This window comes from Pelodiscus sinensis, chromosome 1 (assembly GCF_049634645.1).
Source record: "Pelodiscus sinensis isolate JC-2024 chromosome 1, ASM4963464v1, whole genome shotgun sequence".
NCBI classification, from domain to species: domain Eukaryota; kingdom Metazoa; phylum Chordata; order Testudines; family Trionychidae; genus Pelodiscus; species Pelodiscus sinensis.
This window is the reverse complement of record NC_134711.1, coordinates 319,486,821-319,509,431: the sequence shown is the minus strand read 5'-3', so window position 1 is coordinate 319,509,431 and position 22,611 is coordinate 319,486,821. Positions and strand designations below refer to the sequence as shown.

General features: G+C 43.4%; 1 protein-coding gene across 4 annotated transcripts in view; it reads left to right on the top strand.

Annotated features, from left to right (window-relative positions):
• Positions 1 to 22,611, top strand: part of DGAT2 (diacylglycerol O-acyltransferase 2) — a 53,007-nt gene extending 30,396 nt beyond the window's left edge. For 2 of the 4 annotated variants that reach the window (XM_075919537.1, XM_075919538.1), the window contains 6 exons: positions 4,738 to 4,942; positions 6,697 to 6,871; positions 8,315 to 8,517; positions 9,891 to 10,027; positions 20,921 to 20,960; positions 22,463 to 22,611. In XM_075919537.1, coding sequence (XP_075775652.1) covers positions 4,738 to 4,942; positions 6,697 to 6,871; positions 8,315 to 8,517; positions 9,891 to 10,027; positions 20,921 to 20,960; positions 22,463 to 22,596 — 894 coding nt within the window. In that variant the 3' untranslated portion in view covers positions 22,597 to 22,611. Of the gene's footprint in view, positions 1 to 4,737; positions 4,943 to 6,696; positions 6,872 to 8,314; positions 8,518 to 9,890; positions 10,028 to 20,920; positions 20,961 to 22,125; positions 22,336 to 22,462 lie in introns of those variants that run through there. The other 2 variants (XM_075919539.1, XM_075919540.1) reach the window with 2 other exon arrangements.

Below are 22,611 nucleotides of genomic sequence, written 5' to 3'. Positions count from 1 at the left end.
TTCCGAAGTGTCTCATTAGCATCCCTTTTCCGGAAAGGGGTGCCAATGTAGACACAGCCCAGCATTATTTCAGAACAAGTGGCATTATTTTGAAATAACATAGTGCATGTCTACACAGCAAGCCATTGTTTTGAAATGAGGGCGAGATGGAAGACTTCTTACTCTGACTACTGCAACCCTCATTTCACAAGGAGTAAGGGAAGTCTTCGACTTCCTGCTGCGTAGACAGTGCCAAAAGCCAAATTAAGCTATTTTGATTTCAGCTACGTAATTGATGTAGCAGAAGTTATGTATCTTAATTCGACTTTTGCCTGCTGTGTAGACGTGCCCTGAGGCATATAGAAGGGGCAGGCTCTGTGTAGGCATTATGAGAATGCTGAATTGTAGCCTAGCCCTTGCTGCATCTTTAATTAGAGGGTTTCTGAGCTGTGCCCCAAAGCTGCGTTACTCCTGAGAGAGGTATGGCCCCCTCTCTTGACAGCTGAGGAAACCAAGCCGCTGAGATTAAATAAGTTGCCCACTTCATAGAGAGTCAGTGGCAGAGCTAGCAATGAACCTGTGAGTCCTGACTCTGTGTTCTCCTTTGCTATGTAGACTTCCCTGGCTGTGGGAGAGCTGCCTGTAGCTTAGTTTGTACTGCTAGCCTTACAGCAAAGGGGTAATCCGCTCCTCCACCCTTTTAACTGCGAGAGCCTGAAGTGCTAGGCTATGAATAAACAGCTCCGTGTAGGTGCACTGTGACCAGCCTCCTTACCCTGGCCTCCCTCCTGCTGACTTCTTGCTACCTGCCTCCCTGTGCTTGGGCAGGAGAAGTCAGGAAATGCTATTTTCCCCATAAACAAGTTTTCAGTGTGTCTCCACCCATTCCCCTCCATTTAGTCATCCCAGATGCTCCTGAAAAGCAGTTTCCATTCCATGGCGTGGGCATGTGACATTTGCTTGCCTCTCAAAGCCCATACAGTTGTGGAATGTTCTTTCTGCCCTGCCCAGGTGCTGGAATAAAGCAAGATGGCAGAACGTGCTCTCCAGGGCCACTTAGCAATGCACAGCAGTTTGTGCAGTTCCTAAGTTCGACGCAAACAGAATGTCTCCATTTCTTCGTCTGCTGATCTGACATGGCACATTTTAATTCTAAAAGCACGTGGTGCCTGATTCTCGAACGCTGTCAGCACCATGAACTAATAATAGGATAGGATCTAGGGTTTTTGTTTGTACAGCACCTGGCACACTGGGGCCTGGTCTGTGATTGGAGATTCTGTATGCTCAAAGTCAGACCTTCGGTAGAGATGGGCTCTCCTTTTTGCTTAGATTAAAAAGGAGAGGAAAACCCTGACACACATTTGCCCTCATTTGTAAAACAACATTCTGAGGGCATGGGGGTTGCACTTATCAAAACGGGGTCCCTCTTGGTCAGGAGCTCTGGCTGCTATCATGATAGAATAAATCTCTGAACATGTTTATAACACTCTTTGGATATTGGTAATATGGCTGTAAATTCTGTGAGACTGTTACAAAGAGAAAGTCCCCACAGAAGATGATAATCCCTGCATTAAGTATCATTCATGTGCTTTTTTAGAACAAATACGGTACCTGTGTGGCAAATGAGCACCATCCACTGTTTGAGTCAAACTCCTGGGCACTGGATTAATTAGGTGTTTTTTGGTGATCTGTTATCTTGAGAAATCTTGTCCTTAGTTGCCTCCTGCTGCCTGGAAACCTCTTGGCTTAAATGCATTGTGCTATGGCAAACCTACTTCACCAGATATTTGGAAAAGCTTCTGTGTTCTTTCCAATACAACTTCTTGCATGTGCATACAAGCACATGGGCACTTGGTTAATTGCTGTACATTAGGCCCACAGAGATGAGTTTCGGTGCTTTGTAGTTTTGTTGAGCCATGTTGTTGTACTGCCAAGAAACTTCTTGGCATAAATCAGCTATGATGGTGCAACATTAGTGGCATAATTTTGGGGGGAAAGTTTCTCTGCTCTTTCCAAATACTGCCTATTACATGTGCATACACAGGGCTATCTTCTGCAGTTAGATGTGAGAGATTTGTAAGCACTTTTTGTTATTTTTGTGCAGTACCTTACACAATAGGCTTCTGGCTCATGACTGGGGCTTCTGGGTGCTACCACATCACCAGTAAATGAATGCAGCTCCCACTGAAGTCCACCCATTAAACTGATGTTAATGCAAGATGCAGGTAGATATCGGAGGCCAAAATTTAGACTGTGTGTGTTGTACCGTACTATGACAGAGCAGCAAAAGTTTCTGTTTTTCTGGAATCTGGCAGAGGCTGTACAGTCTGATTCTGAATACGCCATGGGAAAGAAAGCTAGTCTCTCTGTTCCTGCATCCCGGCCCCCCCCCCCCAATGATTTTCCATTCAGTGATCCCTGTTCTGTTTTCTGAAAGACCAGTTGACAACCTGGATAAGTACCCAGGCTTTAATGGCAGAGAAGATCACCCACGGATGCAAACCACATAGTACTCCTCCTGTACTGTGAGCTGTGAGCGCAGGAACACTAAACCGCATGACAGTTACTGGATTGCCTTTCCCACAGATGGCTTTTCCTGGCTTGTGTGTGTGCATGCTCTAAATGACAGGCAGGTCTTTCACTGTGTATGTGAAACCAGTTCGCAACTGGAATGGCTTCAGGCAGGACTTGAATTTTTCTCTGCCCTTTGTTTGTTGTGTGCGGCTGAGATCTGAGATGGGCTGGTGAAATTTGAGTTGATCCGGGAGGAGTTGATTTTATGCCCGTCTTTCTTCTCCCTATTTTCAAATGGTTTAGCATCAGGGCCGGCCCACAACATTTTGGCACCTGAGGCGGGGAGCTCAAATGATGCCCCCATAGCTCCTTGCTTGGGCCAAAACTTTGAAAGGTCTCAATTCTGCCTTCTTCTTGTTCTACTCCTCTGATGGTACTGCAGAGAGAATACATATGCACCAGCAGCAGACACAATTTTCTACACTCTGGCTCCTAGTGGTGCCCTTCCATGGTCTGGCACCTGAGGCGGCCGCCTCAGTTCTCCTCATGGTAAGGCCAACCCGGTTTAGCAGACTCGTACAACCTTGAGTCAAGAAGGCTTGTTTCTTGGATCCCATACATTTCCCCCAGAAGCCGGACAGGACGAGCTACTGGTTATGAAGCCCTTATGCACTCACTCTTGGCTTTTTAGGAGATTTGGAGGAGGATGATCTCACTTAGGAATGTAAAGATCTCACTAACATGGGAAGAAAAATGTTCAGACCTCTCTGTTGCCAAACAAGAGCGAAAACTGATTATTTGGGGAGGTGACTGAAGATAAAGCACAAGCACAAACTAGCAGATATGGTGGGTGTTAGAAATAGGGTTGTAAAAGCTTAACCGGTTAACTGGTAATCCTCACTCTTGACGGGTGAGGCTTACTGGTTCCGGTTAACCGATAGAGGCTAGGGATGTGAAGGTCTAGTTAACTATCTGATAAGCATTTGCTAGTCATTTCCCCCTCCTTCCTCCACTTGCTGCTTTTATCAGATAGGGGCAGCAAGGGGGGGGGAGAAGAAGAGAGTACTTCAAAGTGGCAGCATCGCACGGAGCCCGGAGTCAGCTGCTCCATGCGGCACTGCTGCTTGGAATGCCATGGGGAGCCTGGCGTCAGACTCCTTGCAGCATTTCAAAGCGGCAGCGCTGCGTGGAGCCTGGGATCAGCTGATGACTCCACAGCTGACCCTGGGCTCTGTGCAGCACTGCTGTTTTGAAATTCCTCCATGGTGTTTCAAAGCGGCAGCACCGCCCGGAACCTGGGGTCAGTGGGGGAGTCCCGAGCTGACCCCGAGCCTCAGTGCTTTCGCCTTTGAAGTGTAGCAACAGCCCTCGGGCCTTCGTTGCATTGACTGTTCGATTAGTCAATTACCCGATACTTAACATCCTTAATAGAGGCTGGAGCAGCTCTCTGTCTGCTCCAGGCAGGAGGCTGCTCCAGCCCTACAAGACCCACCAGAGCAGCCCCTGTCCGTGGTGGGCCCAGCCCACCCTGCTCCCTCCAGCTCCTCCCAGTGCACGTTACACGCTGGCTCTCAGAAGCAAGAGCCTGCAGCCCTTGCCAGAGAGGCTTTGCAGCGGGCTCTGCAGTGTAAAGCTTGTGGTTACATTTTTAACCAAACTTTTAACATCTCTAGTCACTGAGCATGCTGTTGGTCACTCCGCAAATTTAATTTTGCTAGCAGATACAAGTAGTGTGAATACAAGAAACAGTTTCCCTGGCCCTGTAGCTGGCCCTGTGCAATCGTTCAGTCTAAAGCGCTTTGCGGCATGAAGTACAGCCTCTGTTTCCAAAGAATATGGTTTCAGAACACCCTGGATGCAGAGATGGCAGGAGGGGCATTGTAGAGAAATGTTTTTTTATTGAAACCCAGTTGCTCCCTTAAATGTGACAATGTGGGGAGCCAAATGATTTTCCTGTTGAATTTCTCATTCATTTCCATCCTCCCAGCTGAATTAGAGATTGAGTGCTCTCTATTGCTTTGGTGGTTGGGGATAGGAGGTAAATTTCAGGTCTGGAAAAATAAGCTCTACATAGTTGAACTAGACACATTGTGGATTTCAGAATTTCGTGTCAGACTTGCATTTCAAAGTCTCCTTTTCTCTTTGCCCCAAGTTGTCTTGTGCAAAAGAATTTCTGCATCCAGTTTCACTGGCACTTTTAAACAAACAATTGTTGTTGTTTCCCTTTCCTTTTCTCTTTCTCAGCTGGTTAAAACCCACAATCTGCTAACCAGCAGGAATTACATTTTTGGCTACCACCCGCATGGAATCATGGGCTTGGGTGCGTTCTGCAACTTCAGCACGGAAGCCACCGGTGTTGGTCAGAAGTTTCCTGGTATCAGACCGTACCTTGCCACGCTAGCTGGGAACTTCAGAATGCCTATTTTGAGGGACTACTTAATGTCCGGCGGTAAGAGCAAAAGATCTTACTCATCTTCCTCTCTCCCTCTCCCCACCTCACGTGCCTCCCCATTCTTTCTTCTGGTCTCCAACTCAGTGCCTAAAAAAACCGTTTGAACAGCTCTTAGAAATCCTCCCAGCCCCTCCAGGGCTGCAGCTAGTCTTGTCCAAAGCCTGAAGTTCAAATCAGTTTATTTCCAGAATCTCCTGTTCTTTAGCTTGTTCTTTTCTAGCTTGCTGGGTGGCTGAGACGGAGGGTTATTTAGTACAAAGACAAAGGTGCACTGAAGCCCATATCTTGCCATAGTTCTAAGCAATCCAGCAGTAGCGCTGGTAGATGTGGGCTAAAGGATACAAGAAGTTTTTTCCATCTTCTAAAATCTATTGAGCAGTTGGAGGTGGTGGGAAAGAACAAGTCAGATTGGTCTAGCAAACATCTTCTCTTTAGAGCTTGATATTTTAATGCTGTGGTTAACTTTGCTTCTCAATCCTGTTATACTTACAGCAATGAACCAAAAAGTTTATAGAAGATCGTTAGTAGTCCCAAGCCTTCCCCCTTAAGACATCAAATCTGACAGGAAAAGAATCTTAGGGTAGATCTATACCACAAATAAACCTCTCCTGCTGACAGAAAACTGAGTTGGGGCAGGGGAAGGGAGAGGACTAAGATCAGTATTACCATATTGCTATGAGTATCCGTCCACACCTGGAAAGCAGGATAAGGGGTGCCCTGAAGCTAGGGAGGGTTGTTATGCTGTAATAAGTGTGTGATGCGGACCTGGTCTTAGGAAGGAAACTTGTTGGCTCTGGAATGTCTCAGATGTGATCTGTGTGGCAGTAGGCTTGGAGATGTCTTCATTAAAAGGAAGCTCAGCACTGCAGCAATGGATCTTCTGGAATTCAATTTAGCAGGTCTAGTAAAGACCTGCTAAATTGAACTCAGAGGGTGCCCGCATTGGCACCAGTACTCCTGCTCCTCACAAGGAGCAAGGGAAGCCAACGGGAGCCTCCTGCTATGGAGACTGTGCAGAAACTTGAATTAAGGTACATCAACTCTAGCTATGTAATTAACACAGCTGGAGTTGCGTGTTTTAATTCGACTTTCCCCTTTAGTGTAGAGCTGGCCTTAGGGATTGACTATATGCACATTTAGTTTGAAGCAATGTGGTGATGTGCGTGAATAGTCTACTCACATGCATTTATCTAGTCCTTTTTCAAAGGGGACTAGCACCAAGCATTTTACCGGATTGTCAACATGCATTGGCACAGTGCACACAAACAATCTATGGCAGGCACAGTGGGGAAGAGTCACTCCACAGCTTTCTACCAAGGAGGGATAGTCTCTTGCTAACCTGCATGTCAGAAGCACTAATTGGCTACCTATCACAGATAAAGACAAAGTAATGGTATTGTTTCAATTTGCAGCTGTTCATAAAGTTTTTATTCCCCTTCAAAAGGGAGCTGTCTCTCTGTTGATGGGGCAGGAGGAATAAACCTACGAAACTGATCTTGTTATATTGCAGTAATAGGAGGATGGTCAGCCTATTTAGGATCACTCAGATGGTCTGTAACAGCTGGAATTGAATATGTGCAGTAACTTGCCCTGGAGGTTCTGAGGAGATACACTCTACAAGTTGGGGATTATGTGAAGCTTCATGTTTTCAAAACCAGATGTGGTTCTCTTTACCCACTCACCTTGTATACTACAAATGGCAATCCTCTGTAATTCCTAGCCAGATTTTTTTTCTCTCCTGGAATACTCAGGTATCTGTCCTGTGAACCGTGACAGCATTGATTACATCTTGTCAAAGAATGGCAGAGGAAATGCAATTGTCATTGTTGTGGGAGGAGCTGCAGAATCCTTGAACTGCACACCAGGGAAGAACTCAGTGACTCTGAAGAATAGAAAGGGATTTGTGAAGCTGGCTCTACGACACGGGTAAAAGAGAAATCTGCTAAATGCATAACGCTTTAATTTCCAGCACATCTATAGGAGTAGATATATAACGGCTGAAGTGATGACTCCTTGGATTCCCTCTGCCCTGCTTTTATATTTGCACTCTTCCCATATTAAGTATGTGTGATTCCAGGATTTCATGCATAAGAACTTATTGTTGCCTTTCCCTTTGGGACTGTGTGTACATGGAGCAGTTTGCAATGGAAGGAATTAGCCTAAAATAGTGGAGATATTTCACATGCAGTGTCATCTTCCTTTGTTCTTGCATTGATATCAAACTGCTTTTGCAGTATCCCCAGTTGCCACTGTGCCATCTGCACAAATGCAGTAAGGCTTTGTTGCTATTTCAAAGCCTATATTGTCCTTCTACTTGGTTTCAGTTCCACACCATTGCTCTGCCCAACCTTGAAATATGAACCAGATTAACTTTTTGTGTGTGTGCATCGATATGAAACCGGCATTTCAGGGGCTTGCTTCATCCCTTCCCATGCCATTCTGTTTTGTGTAAGTAAAATATTTAGCATGTAAGAAAGCAAACCCAAATTAGAAAAAAGGTGAGCTGTTGACAAATCAGTTTAGCTGTTTGTTTGTTCTATTATGGTAACATCTAGTGGCCTTAGCAGAGATCATTGCACTAGACACTGTACATATATTTAGGCAGGCCCAACCCTGAGGATCTTGCAATTTGAAGAGACAAGACAGAGTGGGAGAAAAATGATGGAAATCCTTCCCTATAGATGAGAAACAAAAAGATTCCATGGGCCAATTATTTATTCTGTCAGGGTGCGTCTACACAGCAGAGCTTAACTCGAAATAAGCTGCGCAACTTGAGCTTCGTCAATTAAGTAGCTTATTTTGAAATAGCTTATTTCGAAATTGGGAGTGGATACACAGCACTTATTTCAAAATAGAGCACTCTTCCTCTGACTTCCCTTATTCCTTATACAATGAGGGCTACAGGCGTCGGAGTAAGAAGTCCTCCATCTTGACAGTATTTCAAAATAACTGCCTGCTGTGTAGATGTGGACTAAGTTATTTCAGAATAATGCTAGTTATTTCAAAATAATGTTGTTGTGTAGACATACCCTCATAGAGCCAGGAATCGAACCCAGATCTCCTCAGTGTGTCTAATGTCTTTCTCACAACACCGTCTTTCCTCCCTTATTTAGACTTTGTCTTCTGATTTAGACAGAGGCACCCTAGTGGAGCATATTGCATCTTGCAAACCACAATAACACCGAGCAATAGTGAAGGCTGTTAGGTATAATGCAGGCAAAGCTGCAGTGAATACATCATGCAGAAAATCCAGGGGAGCCTCTTCTGCTGCTCTTGTTTGTTCAGGCACAGGTCTGTTGGTGCTGAGCCTAGAAGCTGCTTGCCAGCCTATGGAAGGTTTTGACCCACGTCTGGTTTCTCTCTTTGCAGAGCAGATTTGGTCCCGGTGTATTCGTTTGGTGAGAACGAGGTTTTCAAGCAGGTGATCTTCGAGGAAGGCTCGTGGGGGAGATGGGTTCAAAAGACGTTTCAGAAACACATTGGTTTTGCTCCGTGCATATTCCATGGCCGTGGCCTTTTCTCCTCCAACACCTGGGGATTGCTACCTTATTCCAAGCCCATCACTACTGTTGGTAAGCATTGGCTTTGAATATCTACATGACGTACAGTACTGCGCTGTTCTGTTGGACTGGAGAAGAGGCTGGTTTAGTAGCCCGTGCTGAGGTTTGGATAACTAGACTCCCTGGAGCCAAAGGTTCAGATTCAAGTTGGGTCAGCTTAGCCCTTTATCCTTCTAAGTTTCACGTAGTTCCCCTGTTGGCCTAGCAGAAGTTGGGACACTGGTTAACTCTCTGGAATCCAGATCTGTGTCTGGATCCTGCTCCAAACTTATTGTTCTGACACCTCCCAAAACACTGAGCTTTGTAAGAGGGGAAAAACAGCCCAGTTCTTTCCTGTGTTTCTTCTACTTCAGCATGCAGGCCAGGTCTCTAAAAACTCAGTTCTAAAAACTACAGCCATTACTTGGACCTATAAAAATTAAGAGTCTTGAAGTCAGCTAATGGATCCACAGTGAATGAACCAGCCATTGTCTAAGCTCTGTAGATAGTCCAAAGTTATCATTGTTTCCATACTCCATCTCCCTTCTCTCCGTGTGGAGCCTGTGTGAATATCCTGTTTACAGTATGGTTCAGTAGCATCTCTTCTTGTGACCCGGTTAAGAACAACACATGAACCAATAACCAGCTCAGCAGAGTGCAGCTTAATGTACCTGGCAAGGACCACCCTGAGACAGCTCAGTGGGCTAGATTCTACCTTTCAGTACTTGAGTAATGCACAAGTGTCACTGCATCAGGAGGCATTGTGACATAGGGTACGTCTAGACTACAGGCTTTTGTCGACAGAAGTTGTGTCGACAGATACTGTCGACAAAGCTTCTGTCGACAAAGTGCGTCTAGACTACATTCAGTTCTGTCGACAAAGCAAGCTGCTTTGTCGACAGAACCCTGTAGTCTAGACACAACCCTAGATGCAATAACAGCTTCTGTCGACAGAACTCTGTCGACAGAAGGCGTTATGCCTCGTAAAATGAGGTTTACCAGCGTGGACAAAACTGCTGAGTTCTGTCGACGTTATGTCGACAGAACTCAGCGGTAGTGTAGGCGCAGGTATAGTTTTGTCGACAAAAGTCCACTTTTGTCGACAAAACTCTGTAGTCTAGACACACCCATAGTGAGATGTAGAGGTGCAATTCCTTCTCCTTGCTCTTGGGGGGTAGTAAGCTTCGGCTGATCTATAGCAGCAGAAATTACTGCACCACCAATTTGAAATTTGCACTGATTCTGCTACAACCGCTGTAATCTAATGAAGAGACACTGCAGCATAGGTCCAGCTACACAGTGCAAAACCCCAGCATAGACAGGACTCCAGACAGTGCAGAAATCACCAGCCCTCTATAGGGAGAAAAATCGTCTAACACTCTGGATTGCTTTTGTTTCCATTTCAGTTGGGGAGCCCATCACAGTTCCTAAAATTGACCATCCGAGCCAGAGGGAGATAGACCTTTATCACAACATGTATGTGAGCTCTCTGATTAAACTCTTTGACAAGTACAAGACTAAGTTTGGCCTGCCAGAGACTGAGGTATTGGACGTCAACTGAAAGAGCTACATTTGGCTTGAAGGCAACCTGCTCGTAATCTGAGTTGGAGATGGTATCTCTGGAAGTCCACATGGTTTTTATTCTATAAATCTGAAAGCATGTGTGGATGGGTGTCTGTCTTTAAAAGGAAAAAATGTTGTTAAACTAGTCAAAAGTTAGATCTTTTTTAAAAAAATAAATCAATCTTGCTCCGGATACAAACATTAGAAATTGCTCTTGCTATCAAGAGGAACACTACAATTCCTAGATAGCTCTGGGAATGGGGACAGGGAAAATGTGATTCCCACTGTAATCTATATAATATTTCTGATTGCTGATGATGGACTTCAGATATTCCCGCTGCTACCATATTTTACCAGCAGTGGCACAGATTCTGCTGGCAGAGTAAGGTCCATTCATTTGGCAACCCAAAGAAAGCACTTATATGATTTGATAGTATTGTAGGTGTGTTGCACAGGAATTGCTTTTTAGATGTAGTTACATAGCACAAGGGTTCGGAAAAGCCCCGTCTGAAAGCACAAACAATGCAATTTGGTGGTTGGGCCTCATTTTATAGCTTCTGCTATGCATGGGGTTGGAAACCAAAAGAACTTGTAACTCTAATGGACCATGTTATTTCCATACAGTATATTGTATATTTAGCTCCCTGATTTTTTTTCTTTTTATTTTGAATGTCTTTACAAGTACGTCTGACATTAGATGGTACTTGAATGTGTGCTGTATGAGAAAATATTGATGAGCTCAGTATTAGCCAGCAATACTTTAAACAAACTAGAAGTATTGGGAGGTGCAATTTTATGTGACTGTAACAGTGGCCCTGTTCCTGCAAACACCTTGGGATGTGTAGCAGGATAAATCTGATGGGGCTGTTCATGGGTGGAAAGTGATTCATGTGTTTACATGATCAGGGTCCAAATGTAACATTGGGAATGATTTCTGCTGTTTAAAGATGACTTTATAAAAAAATTATAATATATTCCATGCTGTGAATGTAAGGGAGTAGATGTTATGCACAGGATATGCAGTTAGTGACTGTTTTTAAATGTTTGTAAGATGTTTACATGGATGTTGACACATGCTTGTAGTGAGATTTATTATTCAGAGTACAGTGTGTGTATGTGTGCATATAATTTAAAACATTGCACTACTGCATGTGTAACCTGCCTTCTTCAACAGTTTAATTGTTGAGTGTGTTAAAGCTCTGAAACGTGCCTTTGTATTGTGCAAGAAGACAGTCCTGGAATCTTGCATCAAAATTAAATGTTCATTCTTTCATATCTGATATAATATTATTCTACATCCAAACTTTTTGTACAAATTTATAGAAATAAATTTGAGCAAAAATAGTTCATACCTTTTCTCCTGTGCCATTGCTCTCTTATGCGTCATGCAAAAGTGTCACTGGTTTCCTTACATCTGTCACTATTCTGGTTTATTTTATTTAGTCTGTGTTACAAGTGCTCCTCCCACACTCTGGGTGTATATGCATTAAGGCAATACCAACCTACAAATTAACCAATAGTAAATTGCAAATTCTTCCCCTCTCTACTTCTCCAAAATTAAACTGTTACTTCCCCGAGATCCTTCACAAATACCAGGTTTGAAGTACAGCCCTGCAAAATGCTGAAACACTTCATAAAAACAGCCATAAGGGGTCAGATCAAAGGTCCTTCTAGCCCAGTATTCCAACAGTGGCCAATGCCAGGGGTCCCAGATGGAAGAAAAAGAACAGGAAATCATCAAGTGATCTATCCCATTGACCACTTCAGCTTCTGGCAAACAGGCTAGCCATCCTGGCTAATAGCAGTTGGAGTTGTTCTCCATGAATATATCTACTTCTTTTGTGAACTCTGTTCTAGTGTTGGCCTTCACAACTTCCTCTGGCAAAGAGTTCCATGGGTTTACTATATGTTATGGGAAGAAATACTTTTGGTATGTTTTTAAACATGCTTCCTATTAATTTCATTGGGTGACCCCCCTTGTTCTTGTGTTATGAGACAGAGTATGGTAAATAATACACGCTTATTTACTTTCTCCACGCCAGTCATGATTTTATAGACCTCTATCATATCTCCCTTTAGTCATCTCTTTTCCAATCTGAAAAGTCCCAGTGTTATTAATCTCCCCTCATATGGAAGCTGTTCCATAGCTCTAATCATTTTTGTTGCTCTTTTCCAATTCCAATATATCTTTTTTGAGATGGGGGGGAACCACATCTGCACACAGTATTCAAGTATACTATGGATTTATATAAAGACAATATGTTATTTTCTATCTTACCTGTTCCTTTCTTAATGATTACTATAACATGGTGTTAGCTTTTTTTCATGGCTGCTGAACATTTGAGTTGTTGTTTTCAGAGAATTCTCCACAATAACTTCAACTTTCTCAAGTTGGTAACATCTAATTCAGAACCCATCATTTTATATGTATAGTTGGGATTATGTTTTCCAGTGTACATTAATTTGCATTTATCCACGTCAAGTTTCATGTGCCATTTTTGTTGCCCAGGCTCACCCAGTTTTGTGAGATCCCTTTGTAGATCTTTGCAGTCTGCTTTGGACTTCACTATCCTGAATGATTATGTATCATCTGCAAATTTTGCCACCTTACTAGCTCTTTACCCTGATCCTGCTCCTGGCCCCCACCAGGGGCTCCACAGCCACCAGGCCTCCTTCCTGCTTCTCTGTACCTTGCCTTGTGAGCTGCATATGGAGCAATATATTGATATATTTGCTTTTCATCTCGTTACATAGAGAAGAAAAGATTCTGGAACCCAAGGGTCGAGTTTTTATAAGTTGACAAACTTCACAGCATTATCTAGCACCTCCTTGCAGGAGGTGAGCCTGCTTCCCTATGTGTACTGCAGTGCACCCACGTGGCATTGGGAGTGACTGCTCTGACGTGTGTCACTGTTCCACTGTTTGCCAGTCATTGGTTTTGCTCCATTCGTGCAAATGCCAATACATCATGACCAGATGATAGGCTGATTTTATGAAGCTGTCAAGTAACCAGAAAACCACCTTAGCTGCTGTTCTGGTAGGAAACAACTGGCAAAACAAATGTATTTCTGCATTGCATTCTTGTAAATATAGCAAAGCATGCCAGAAGGTGAGCTAAGCCTGCCACATCCATGGATTTGTACTGCTGCCGAGCAAAGCAGTGACGCAATTCTCTGATTTGGGTTAGAACATCATTGGCCAGGTCATTTAATTCAGTGTGATATCATGTTATTTGATAATAGCACTAAGGAACTTAATTTTTGAGCATAATGCTTACCGTGTCTACAGCAAAAAGCAGCGTTAGTTCCATTGAGATTCTTCTTTCTTCACAACCTTGTAATTCACCAAGTATAATGCTTCAAGAGCCTTAATGTTGTCAACAGCAGAGAACAAAGCTTTCTGGTTTGCCATTAACTGTGCCCACATCCACTTGGAAAATTCTGGTGGTTTGTCTGTGAGCTGTTCATGTCTTGTTTCTGAGTGCCTGCATAGAAGAGATGGTTTCAGGCTCTTTTTCAAGTTTGCCACATCTCATACCCTGCACCTGAAGGTATTTGCTCTGTCCAGTCCAAGTGCATCCCATATGGATGTACTTTTCAACATATTTACAGCTCTTTGATATAGATCCTACTTTGTCACAGGTGTAAACCTTACATTTCACAGGCGAGATCCCCATCTTGCATTAGTAGTTGTCTCACAAATGGTTTCAGCAAGTGCCCTTTGCAAGACAAATTTCATCTCTTCGCTTCTTATCACTGATCCCTTGTGTGTTCTTCTTAACACTACTTCTCTTTAGTCATTTGTCCATATTTCACTGTTACAGACAGATATGATTATAGTGCAATGTATACAACCAAAAAAACCCCCCTCAGTTTTGACCTCAGTTGGACTAGACAGTTGGTAGGTAACTGAATCCACATGGTATGGTGATCAGAGGCCAGGGCTCTGTACATGTGCATCTCTCATTGGTACATCTTAAAGTAAATTAACCACCATATTTTATACAACAAATTCTCACAGAGTTTGAAATTCTGTCTGAGTAGCCTATTGTGAAGATGTGAAAAATAAAATCCACCACTGCATTATTTCTCCCACAGAGATGTCTTGCATATCCCCAGCAGAACACATATCACAGTTTGGGAATCCTTGTGAGGTTAGACACAATGGCTACGTCTACACTGGCAGCTTCTTGTGCAAAAATTCTTCCAAAAGAGAGCGTCTGCACTGCCATGTGCTTTTGCGCAAGAACGTCCATGACAGTGTAGACACTCTCTTCCACAAGAAAGCTCTGATGGCCATTTTAACCATAGGAGCTTATTGCGCAAGAAATTCATATTGCCTGTCTACACTGCCCTCTTCTGGAAGAGCTCTTGTGCAAGAGGGCTTATTTCTTGTGGGGAGAGGAATAACTCTTCCAGAAGAAGCCCTGTTTTACAACACTATACTATAAATTTACTTCTGGAAGAATGCTTGTGCAGTGTAGACTGCCGGCAAGTTTTTGTGGCAGAACATTCGTTCTTCCACAAAAAGCTGCCAGTGTAGACATAGCCATAGTGTCTACACAGCAAAATTATTTTGGAATAATGGCTATTATTCTGAAATAACAATGTGAGGCTACGTATACACTGGCATGATTTTCCGGAAATGCTTTTAACGGAAAAGTTTTCCGTTAAAAGCATTTTCGGAAAAGCACGTCTAGGTTGGCAGGACGCTTTTCCGCAAAAGCACTTTTTGCGGAAAAGCGTCCGTGGCCAATCTAGACACGCTTTTCCGCAAAAAAGTCCCAATCGCTATTTTCGCGATCGGGGCTTTTTTGTGGGAAACAAATCTCTGCTGTCTACACTGGCCCTTTTGCGCAAAAGTTTTTCGGAAAAAGACTTTTGCCCAAACGGGAGCAGCATAGTATTTCTGCAAAAGCACTGACAATCTTACATGAGATCATCAGTGCTTTTGCGGAAATTCAAGCAGCCAGTGTAGACAGCTGGCAAGTTTTTCTGTAAAAGCAGATGATTTTGCGGAAAAACTTGCCAGTCTAGACACAGCCTGAGTGTCTACACAGCAATTCCGTTATTTCAAATAATTTTTGAAATTATTTTCAAAATAATTTTGAATAACAGATGGCTTATTCTGACTTCTGTAAACTTCATTCTACGAAGAATAACGCTTATTCTGAAATAGCTATTTTGAAATAAGGCATGTGAAGACGCTTCACTGCTGCTATTTCGAAATAGCTTCTCACCAGAGCCATTCTAAATTATTCCTCCTTGGGCTCTAAATCAAGATAGCATGTCTGCATTAGGGAAGCCTGGCTCAGACTAATTTTGAGGCTTCCTTGCAGTGTAGACGTGCTATTTCGAAATAAGCTATTTTGGAATGACTATTCTGGAATAGCTTAGTCTGAAATAACTGTGCAGCGTAGACATACCTTACGATGGCTCAGCCACTGGCTTCCTTCATTTTAAATCTGAATTCTGTTTCCTAGAAGACCCTTGCTATTCTTGTCTACCATGTACACACCTAGTGCACCATCCAGTAGCACTGGCAATAGGATCACCTGTTCTTCCTGGGAAGCCCCTCTTCCTTCTCACTGTGGACTTTGAGGCCTGTCAGAATTCCTGCTACCTATGTAAGCTACAGACCTGGAACTGGGCTGTTAGTATTCATTTCTAAATTACCATTCTATGCCAGTGAGGGCAAAGGAAACATGCCCCATCGCAGCATCCTCACCTGATTCTGAGAAGCTGACCAAATACATTTCTCACAGCTTAAGCTTTCCAGCTGTCTGCAGGCAGGCTCAATTAATATACATTAAAACCAAAAGACTGCGGAGCTAGGACTTAAACCACTGCTCCTTTGCTTCCAAAGAAGACAGGCCTGTCACACTTCAGAACTCTTTTATCTGGCATTCTCTAGCAACATCACCAACTCTCACACAGTCTGTGTGCGAATGGCCTCACCATTTGGGGATTAGGACTATGGAGCTCTTGGCTTCAAACCCCAACCCTGAGGTCCAGCTGGTTCTCTGTCACTGTGTACTTGGTTCAAGAGAGATTTCATTACCCAGGCTCCAAACATAGAGGAGTCGAACTTCTGATTAATTACACTGAGATTCAAAGCAGAGAAGGGGAGCAAACAAAATGATTCCCAGGTATGAGAACTGCTTAGGAATAGTAGAATAGCTGGAGGAAAGTGCTTAACCAGCTGGCAGGGAGTCTAGTGGGAACTCAGACCAGGTATACATTAGGACGTGATGTTGAAATAGGGTCACATCTCCAGCTACATGGATAGCATAGCTGAAGTCCACGTACCTAGGTTCAAGTTACCGAGGCATCTCCACTGCAGGGAGTTGATGGGAGAAAATCTCACGTCAACTCCCCCTACTCTTGCTGGAGTCCATGGGAGCATGATCAGCAGCTGATTTAGCTAAATTGGGCTCTGGGAGATCAATCTCCACAGCACCAGTCTCCTGGTAAGTATAGACAGGGCCTCAGCAGGCAGGTTGGCTGTTGGGCCTAAGGAGTGATAAAAAGGATTTTTTTTCACCCTAGATGATCTTGGACCAAGAGACCAGACAACATCCATGTCACTGTGCTCTAAGAAGCAAACATGCTGTCTGCAAAGCAGCTGATCCCTCAAGCCTAATTCGCAGTTAGGATCCCTGAATGTTTGAAATTGCATTCCTTTTCCTCAGGTTTCCAGAAAAGCTCTGGAAACCTGAGGAAAATGAATGCTTTTTATGGAGCCTGTCACACAAAAAGCCATATGTAGGCCTGCAGGGGTTAAATTTGTATTCCTCTAGGCCAGCCATGAGCCCTGCTTGTAAAGATACCAGGTGTTCTTTATCAGACGACCTTCGTTAGCCGCAAGTCCCTAGTTGAGAACCCCGTATGGGATACATAACATTACCTTGGTTCTCAGCCCCATGGGAATGTTGAGAATGGCATTGGGTCAACTCGCTCACGCTCGGTAAACAGCTAGGCTACGTCTAGACTGGCATGATTTTCCGCAAATGCTTTTAACGGAAAAGTTTTTCTGTTAAAAGCATTTGTGGAAAAGAGCGTCTAGATTGGCATGGACGCTTTTGCGCAAAAGCACTTTTTGTGGAAAAGCGTCCATGCCAATCTAGACGCGGTTTTGCACATGAAATCCCCGATTGCCATTTTCACCATCAGGGCTTTTTTGCGCAAAACAGTTTTTAGCTGTCTACACTGGCCCTCTTGCGCAAAAGCATTTGCACAAGAGGGCTTTTTCCCAAGCGGGAGCAGCATAGTATTTGCGCAAGAACACTGACAATCTTACATTAGATCGTCAGTGTTCTTGCGCAAATTCAAACGGCCAGTGTAGACAGCTGGCAAGTTTTTCCACAAAAGTGGCTGCTTTTGCAGAAAAACTTGGCAGTCTAGGCGCAGCCCTAAAGTATAAGATCACTGGGAGCTGAGTCCCGCCCATCTGGGAGTTTCACCAGGGACCTAGACCTCGAAGAGTGCCCCGGATCCCCCTAGCTGGAGCCACATCCACTGTGGCCGGTTGAGAGGTGACCGGAACGGGACTCCCTGCAGACTAAAGGGGGCGTAAGCATTTTCAAGTGCCTGTTACTCTTTTATGCATTGCTCTGCCTATGCTTACTGGCGTATGACTTCACAGTAGCTGTGTAACCATCTGGCAGCATTAAGCCTGCAATAATACTGACGTAGTGAGATTAATAAAAATAACTATCCCTAATCGAGTCTGTCTTGAAGTGAATTCACAACTCTGTTGGGCCCTGCCCCTGTGAGTTGACAATGCCCGTGACAGGACCGACTACTGGGGTTGATGGTAACATCTGCTCTATTGCAGGTGTTCTCTGTTATAACTCAGGCAGGGATGGCCCATACTTTCCCATAGCTTGGTTTTGGGCCTGGCTCTAGGCTCTCCCTCTCATGTCCACCTCTGCTCCTTGGAGCCAGGAAACAGAAATGGGCAGGGCTGACAGTCTGGTGGCTTCACCAACATAGATGTAGGGAGTCAAAGGCCTCATGAGTTGAGGATAGTAACTAAGGACCAAACTGATCACTTCCTCCTGACTTACTGATAACAAAGACTCTAAGTTCCAGTGTTTGCTTTGCCACAGGGCCCATGAGAGATGATACGCTCCCTTCCCTTAACATGGCTGCTCTCTTGGAAAGGGGGTTTAGACCAGGGTCATGGTCCCTCAGGGGATCACTAGGTTACTATATGGACTGTCGTGAGCTGTCAGCCTCTACCCCAAACCCCACTTCATCTCCAGCATTTATAATAGTGTTAAATATATAAAAAAGCATTTTTTACTTTATAAGAAAGGGGTCACAATCAGAGGCCTGCTGTGTGAAAAGGGTCACCAGCAAAAAGTGTAAGAACCGCTGGTTTCGAGTGACCTCGAGGAGAGGCCCTGTGATAGTCCTGGATGGTGCCGTTTCCTTCCTCTGGATTAGAGGCTGTCCCACACTCTGTGCAGACCCCACGGGTTCACCCTGCCGGACCACAGATGTTGTAGGACCAGAGAGTGATGGATTACAGAGGTTCAACCTGTATTGCTATATTGATATGTGTGGTTTCTGATTAACCTCCATTGCCTTATCACTTCATTTTCCTCTGCTGCTTTATCAATTGTTACAGCAGTTTTTTGGTATGAAAGCAGGGAAACTTCTTGGGTTCCCCCGCTATTTTACAATGTGTTTGCCCTTCTCTCGTTCTCTGGAGCCGTATCTCCCCTCCAGGTCATCCCAGAAATAATTGCTAAGATTATTTCTATAAAATAATAAACACTCAACCCTCCCCTCCCCCCCACACACACGCTCATGCATACTTCTCCATCTCTGACACTCACTGTCTTTGAATAATTTGTAAGAGGCTAGTTACCTCATTTAAAAACAGTATCAATAGCTTCATGAGCCAAAACCTGCATGGACTCTCCTCATCTACTATATATTTGAGAGAGTTTGTCTGTTCAAGTACTCCTCCTAAATCGTAAGAACTAGGACCACCAAATTCAGTGTACAACTTCCTCTTATAATTTAAGGCAACATAAGGGTTCACCTGTGCTAGGAAAACAGGGTGTGCCTGGAATGGGATTGCTGCTCAGAAAACCATAAAGAACATAAGAACTGCCATTCTAGGTCATACCAAAGGTCCATCTATCCCAGTATCCTGTCTGCCAACAGTAGCCAATGCCAGATGCCCTAGAGGGAGGAAAACACAACAGGTAATCATCACGTAATCCCTCTCCTGTCATCTGTTTCCAGACAAACAGAGGCTAGGGACACCATTCCTACCCATCCTGGCTAATAGCCATTGATGGACCTAACCTCCATGAATCTAGCTCTTTTTTTAACCTAGTTAAAGTCCTAGGCTTCACAACATCCTCTGGCAAGGAGTTCCACAGGTTGACTGTGTGCTCCGTGAAGAAAAATTTCCTTTTGTTTGTTTTAAACCTGCTGCTTATTACTTTCATTTGGTGACCCCTAGTTCTTATATTATGGGAACAAGTAAATCACTTTTCCTTATTCACTTTTTCCACACCATTCATGATTTTATAGACTGCTATCATATCCCCTCTTAGTCTCCTCTTTTCTAAGACAAAATGTCCAAGTCTTTTTATTCTCTCTTCATATGGGACCTGTTCCAAACTCCTAATAATTTTTGTTGCCCCTTTCTGAACAACTTTTCCAATGCCAATATAACTTTTTTGAGACGAGGTGACCACATCTGTATGCAATATTCAAGATGTGGGCATACCATGGTTTTATATAGAGGCAATAAGATACTCTCGGTCTTATTCTCTATCCCTTTTTAAATGATTCCTAACATTCTGTTTGCTTTTTTGACTGCCTCTGCACATTGATTGGATATTTACAGAGAACAATTCACAATGACTCCAAGATCTCTCTCTCCGGTAGTGTAGCTAAATTGGTTCCCATCATATTGTATGTATAGTTGGGATTATTTTTTCCAATGTGCATTACTTTTCCAATGTGCATTACAGCTCCAAACCAGAGCTGCCCAGAGCTACTGCTGCCAGGGGACAGATGGTCCTTCCGTGGCCCTCACTCAGCCTAAATTGGACTTGCCCCAGCTGGGTAACATTCACCCCATTCCAGGAGAGGTACTTCTCACCTGGCCCCAAGCTGCTGCAGTGAGAGAGGGCTTTAAATTAAGCATGTACATTTTCATTTTATTTTCCAAAAAACAGATTATTTGAGGTAAGGACTTGAGTAACACTGGGTAAATCTAGTAGTGATCTAAAGACGTTGTGAAGTGTCTATATCAAATGCATGAATATGTACTTCATGCAGGATGGGGATAGGGAGTTATGTTAGATCTCAACTCTCTAGCTTTCAGAGCACTTGAAACACTGGATCCCCTCCTTCCTGAGGAGCAAGCAGAAATTTTCCATTATCACCTCTTGCTTCTCATGTACTAATGCAAAATTTGTTCATCTCATTTTGCCATCTCCTGCAGCTGGTGCCTGGCTCCTATAGTCACATTCTGAAATTTCTTTCGTTATGGGTGGAGCCCTCTTGTTTTTGCGTAGCTTTGTAAAATCTGAACTATCCAGCCTATCAGTGGTTGAAAAAGTAGGCAGAATGGTCTTGTAGGTAAAGCACAGAAGTGGGATGCTGGACTCCTGGATTCTGTTCTTATGTCTTCCCTGTCTTTTAGCCCATCCATGCTTAGGTCTCCTCATTTGTAAGATGGGAGATATAATTATATCTAGAGTGTTTTGAGAATGAATTCACTGATATTTGTGAAGTGCTTTGTGAGCCACAGTGAGAGAGGATATTATTATTTTAACAAAAATAGAGAGACTATCATATGCAAATATAAGAATAGCGAGTGATTTTTTTTGTCTTTGCAGAAAGAATTGTCATCAGTTCTAACAGAAAGAAGACCAAACAGTAAGTATGTGCTGCCCTCTAGTGCTCAACCACTGTAGTGCCACAACAGCCTACCTGGTTTTGTAAAGTAATAGAGAGGTAGCTGTGTTAGTCTGATCTTGCTCAAACAAAAGGAAAAACTATGTAGCACTTTGAAGACTTTAGTTAGTCTTTAAAATGCTACATAGTTTTTCCTTTGGGTTTTGTAAAAACAAGGAATCCTGTGAGATGAACAGATTTATTAAGTCATAAACTTTGGTGGGTAAGACCCACTTCATCAAATGAATTGTAGTGGAAATTACAGAGATAGGAGTATATATATCAAAGTACAGCAGTAGAAAGAAGTTACCTATCAAATGTTAATGAAGGTAATCAAGTCAGAGTGGATGTGGCTCATTCATTGCAGCTGATAGGGAGATGTGAATATCAAGAGAGGGGAAGTTGCCTTTGTAGTGAGTTATCCACATTAAATCTTTATTCAGGCCTAATTGGACTGTACTGAATTTGAAAATGAATTATAGTTCAGCTGTATCCCTTTGTAGTTGAGTTCTGAAGTTTTTTTTATAGAAAGCTGGCTACTTTTAAAAACCATTGCTGAATGTCCAGGGAGCTCCCCTACTGGTTTATGCGTGTTACCTTTCTTGATGTCTGATTTGGGTCTGTTTATCCTTTGGCGCAGAGACTCTCCAGTATGGCCAATATACATGGCAGAGGTTTGTGTCTGTTTTGGAAAACTGCTGATCGTGGGAAATATTGGGAAGATGTTTTTGTTTATTACATGTATTGCTGTAGCACGTAGAAGCCCCAGTCACAGCTGCAGCGCAGACCTGCCCTGACTCATGCCAGGTTATCAGAATTGTTTATTAAATTCCAATTAGAGTTTGAGAGGGTAAATTTAGAGGGCTGGCTACAGACAGTTATTTACTTGTAGGCTGAGAAAAACTGATCTGGAGTCACTGACAGACAATAAGCCAATAATATAATGTTAATGAGATTCTTTCCAGACATTTTAGAACACTCTTCCAAACAAATAGGTGTTACTGATGTGTAGCAAGAAGTTCATATGAAGGTTGGATTCATGTTTTGACTGTTAAGTGGATTGAGCAACCCACTTCTCATTGAGCCCAATAGGATTTGTGGGTGCTCAGCGCTTAGGAAAATCCGGTAATCTGCTTTTATTTGGCAGGATCTCAGTCTGGAGTCTATTTCATGAATTAAGTTTAGTTTGGATTTTGAGTCAGGAATACAAGGAGCATCTGAGATCACTTTGTCCAGCTGAAGGTGCGTGAGCTGAGCAGAAGGGGAAATGTCAACAGTAACCCTAAATTCTTACTCAACTACTGATTCACGGCACAAAATGGAGAGATCTTACTTACAGATCATCATACAAAAGCCATTAAAAAAACAAATCTCTCTGGTCTTGTAAAACACAATTTAATTCACACTGTAGATTACAGTTGAAAATACTGTTACCTGCCAAGTGGGCAGAGGTCAGAGTAATTCAAGTCACTTTCTTGCTACAGGAGAAATCATCAATGCAAGACTGAATATCTTTTTAGCATCTCTTGTTTTTACACTCTGTTTACCTGTCTCTGAACAGAGGTGGTCACAAACAGCAGGCAGGCAGGCAGGCAGTCTCCTTTCTCGGAACTCTTAACCAAAATCCACTTTG